Raw genomic sequence first — 4,798 nt, forward strand, 5'->3', positions numbered from 1 at the left:
TTTTTTTTTTTTTTTTTTTTTTTTTTTTTTTAATTAATATTTAATCATATGTGTGATTATAAGTTATTATTTTATATATATATAATTTATTAAATTTTTTTGAAGATACTATAAAACTAATTATTTATATATTCTCTTTATGAATTTTTTATTTCTTTTAATTTTTTTAATTTTTTATATTTAAGAAATTATAACATAATTTTTGCTATATATAAAAACATTATATTTAGATAATAGCCGAGTGGATATAGGAAAAAAAAAATATTACATATATATATTTTTAATATGACATTTAATAAAAAATTTGAGTTGTTTAATATATGAACAAAATGAAAGATATAATATAATATATATTTATTTCTATATGTATGTATATATTGATAAATGTTATTTTTCATGTTAAAGTTATGATAAGTATATATATTATTAATATGAGAACATATATATATAATATGTTATATATATGTATTTTATATATGTGTACCTTTTTTTAGAAAGATGAAATGAAAATTAGTAATTATATATTTGGTAGAATTATCGATTGTTATAGTTATGTTGATAAAATAAAAGAACATTTAGAATTTAATAGAATAAAAAAACACTTTCAAGATGCTCATGTTCTTGATAAATATTTGAATAATTATAAAAGTAAAATAGAATATTATCGCGGGAAAATAAAGAAAAATGTACATTCAATATTGAGAAATAACTATATATGTTTTGAGAAAAATGTAGATGAGGATTTAATTTTTGTTAATAGGTATGTTTATTATGAGATAAAAAATGAAGACTGTATTATGATATGTCGAAAAAGGTTGAAAAGGAATTTTTTTAAAAACAAAACTGAATATATAGGAAAAAAAAAAAAGGACTATATAGAAAATAAAAATATATATGATGATGATTGTGATGATTATTATGATGATTATTATAATGATTATTATAATGATTATTATTATAATTCATTAGAAGAATTAAAAAAGAGAAAATATATATCTAGATATATATCAGAAGTAGTTGTTATATTTCCTTCATATTTTTTTATTAAACATTTTAAGATTTTAAGGGATTTTATATTTTTTTTTATAATTCAGAGAAATAATAGTCCTTTGAATTTTTGTTATATATTTAAAGGGACCGTTCGTATTGATGATAGGTATATAAAAGAAAAAATAACTAAAAGTAATATTTCTTGTATTTTGGAAAATATTTGTAATGAACAATTAGTGTTAACAAATCAACTGAATAAAAAAAAAAGAAGAAATAAAAAATTAACAAACACAGAATTGTATAATGATATACATTTGAATGTTGAACAAAATAAAACTGTTCATTATAATAATATGTGTAACTATGATATATTTAAGAAATATTTTATAAATAAGAGAAATAATAATATATTTGGATCCTCTAACTTTATACTTCCTATTATTAATAAGTGTATTTTCCTCAAGGGAGGAATATCCAATGTCGAATTTTTGAATTTTTCAAAAAAAGATATATTTTTTTTTACAACACATATAGATAAAAAATATAGATGTAACCAATTATTTTTGAACGGGCCCAAGTGTTTTAAAATATTAATATATGAAGAAAAAGAAGAAGAATATTTTTTAAATCTATACAAAAGTAAAGATAACAAGAAAACTTTCCTTTTGAGTGGTAGTCATTTGAACAATAAATTATTTTTATTGAATCTCCAAAAGATATGCTCCAAAAAAAAAAATATAATAAAAAATAATTATATAATAAAACAAAGAAAACATCTTATAATTGATATGGTTAAATTAATTTCATGTCGTTTAAGAGGAAAATGTTTTTTAGAAAATTTTTATGGATATATTGTTATAATATGTCAAGGAGAAAGAAATCATGTAGACATATTTTCTGTATCTACTAAGGATATTAATTATTTCATAAATAAAATGAGCAGGAAAAAATATAATAATGCTAAATATGTGAATAATAAAAAATGTTTAAAAAATCAAAAAAAAAAAAATCACATTGGTTTGGAGAAATATGGTAATAATATATGTGGTAATAATATATATGGTAATAATATATATGGTAATAATACACATAGTAATAATATATATGGTAATACTACCCATAGGAATAATAGCCATAGGAATAATAACCATAGGAATAATATACATAGTAATAATACCCATAGGAATAATATATATAATAATTATTATTATTATATATTCCATTGTGATCATACAAAATATAGGATAAAGATAAGAAAAATCGAAATTCCTATAGATTCAAAAATAAAAAAAGTGGCTACTTTAAAAAATTGTAACCTTCAAGATTTTGATATAAGTAAATATGGTTTAGTTCTGTATTTATATAAATATTTTTTAACACCTTTTATATGTATAATTGATTTAAAAAATATATATATCAAGAGATGTAAGAAAAGAGCGGATGCAGTTATTAATAATATAGTTCCATGTACAAATCATAACCAATTTTATAAATCTAATGATTTAACAAAGATTATGAAGATTGTTTATCTTCCTATAAAGAAAGGTAGTATATCATGTGGTATAAATAATAATTTTTATAGTCCGTTTATTTCTTTTGATATATGTAATACTTTTATAAACAGCATAAAGTTAAGGTTACATTTAAAAAAAGGAGTCTTGTGTTTATTAAAAAATATAAATAATATTGAATATAACCATTTTGTTTGTTCTTCTTCGTGTGGTTTATTTGAAAGTACTTATTTTAAGTATGATAAGGAATTACAAAAAATTTTTGAACTTCATAAGAACTTTTGTATTAAAGATGTTTTTTTAAAAACAAAGGATAATAAAAAAATTGCTATTACTTTAGTATATAAGAGTAAGGATAATCATCATATATGTTATGGTGATCGTAATAATATCACGAGTAGGAGTATGAGTCGAATGGATAATATTAATGATTGTATAAAGCGTATATTTGATAATAGTGATGGTAATTATGAGAAGGGAAATAAGAATAAAAAAAATAGGGAAATTACTAATTTTTTTTACTATATAAAAAATGAAGAAAAAAAAATAAATATAGAGAATAATAAAACGCGTTATGTTAACAACAAAACATGTTGTGGTAATCATAATATATATTGTGATAATAACAAAACATGTGATAATAACAAAACGTGTGATAATAACAAAACGTGTGATAATCATAATTTATGCTGTGACAATAATTTTGTAGATGATTCATATTATGATAAATGTAGTAATAATATATTCAATGATCTTCCACTAATTTTTGATTATAATTTATTATCAGAAATGAATATGGAGAGCTATGAAAATTTTAATTTTGTATTAAACGAAAAGAATAATTCGTTAGTTCCTCATTTTATTTATCCTAGTAATACTATTATTCACGTATACCCTTTTTATAATGAAATGAATTTATGCACATACAACGATGAATATTATTTTTATCTTTTAAACAACTTTGTAATATCTTATTTTCATCTTAGAGGTTCAGGAGGGTTATTGTGTCATAAGGATGAAGAAGTTGTGAGAAAAAAATATATGGACAAAAGTAAGGAAAAGATAAAAATTCTTGATGATTTTATACAATGTATTAATTTTCTTAAATATAAAAATATAAGTAATACTGAAAAGATTTCTTTATATTTATATTCAAATTGTGGAATGATAGGAGGATATATATTAAATTGTATATTTAAAATTGTAAAAAATATTATATTTGTTAATCCTTTATTAGATATTTTCAATAACTTAACCGATTCTAACAATCCACATGTACCTTCAGAATATTTAGAATTTGGATCGATCAATATAAATGATTATAATATAAAAAAGAATATACATATATCTTTAAATAAGAAGAATACTAATCAAATTCATTTTGTTTATAAAAAACATCGTAGGGGATATTACAACAATGATTTTAAAAGGAAAACAAAATATATTAAAGGTCGATATTTAAAAGGAACACACAAAATTGTTAAAAATAATAATAATAAAAAAAAAAAAGAAAGAAATACATACAGTATGCCTTATTACTTATATACATTGTGTCCATATTATAATATATCCCCAAATTATAAAGAATATTTTTGTAATAATAGTAACGTTATATCAAAGGAAGTGCTTTCTTTAAACAAGGATAATAATAATATCTTTTTCAAGAATAATATTCTTTTATATCTAAACAAATATGATATTATATGTTCTAATTATAATTCTATAAAATATTTTACAAAATATATACATCATAGAAATCTCACAATAAATTATTTTTATTATTATGATGATCAAAATAATGGTCATAATATACTAGATCAATCACATAAGCAACATAACAATAAATTGAACTTTATAAACTTCAAAAATAATAATGAACAAAATGAAAATGCAAACTTTTATATTTCTTTTTCGGATAAGGGTGGGCATAGTGGATATGACTCTTCATCTGGTTATTTAAATAATATGTTGGATAAAATATTTTTACATTTTTTTATAAATTAATATAAAAGTATTAAATCTAGCACATAAAATATCGGTTGTTATATGTTATGACAAATGGATGATCTATTCAAAATATAAATAAATAAATAAATATAAATATATTATATATATATATTTTTTTTTTTTTTTTTTTTTTTTTTTTTTTTTTTTTTTTTTTTTTTTTTCCTTTTATTTTTTTTTTTTTTTTTTAATAAATAAAAGAAAGGTTTTTTTTTTTTTTTTTTTTTTTTATAAAAAAAAAGGATTTTTATAATAATATATTTTTTTTTTTTTTTTAAATATTAAAATTTATA

At 18.8% G+C, this 4,798-nt stretch overlaps 1 protein-coding gene across 1 annotated transcript; it reads left to right on the forward strand.

Annotated features, from left to right (window-relative positions):
* Positions 1-503: 503 nt before the first annotated feature.
* On the forward strand, positions 504-4,505 carry PRSY57_0807600 (hypothetical protein; the record flags this gene model as incomplete). Its single annotated transcript, XM_012907017.2, has 1 exon — positions 504-4,505. One exon carries the CDS (start codon positions 504-506, stop codon positions 4,503-4,505), a length of 4,002 nt encoding a protein of 1,333 aa, XP_012762471.2.
* Between the last annotated feature and the right edge of the window lie 293 nt (positions 4,506-4,798).

Source organism: Plasmodium reichenowi, chromosome 8 (genome assembly GCF_001601855.1).
Source record: "Plasmodium reichenowi strain SY57 chromosome 8, whole genome shotgun sequence".
Taxonomy (NCBI): Eukaryota; Apicomplexa; class Aconoidasida; order Haemosporida; family Plasmodiidae; genus Plasmodium; species Plasmodium reichenowi.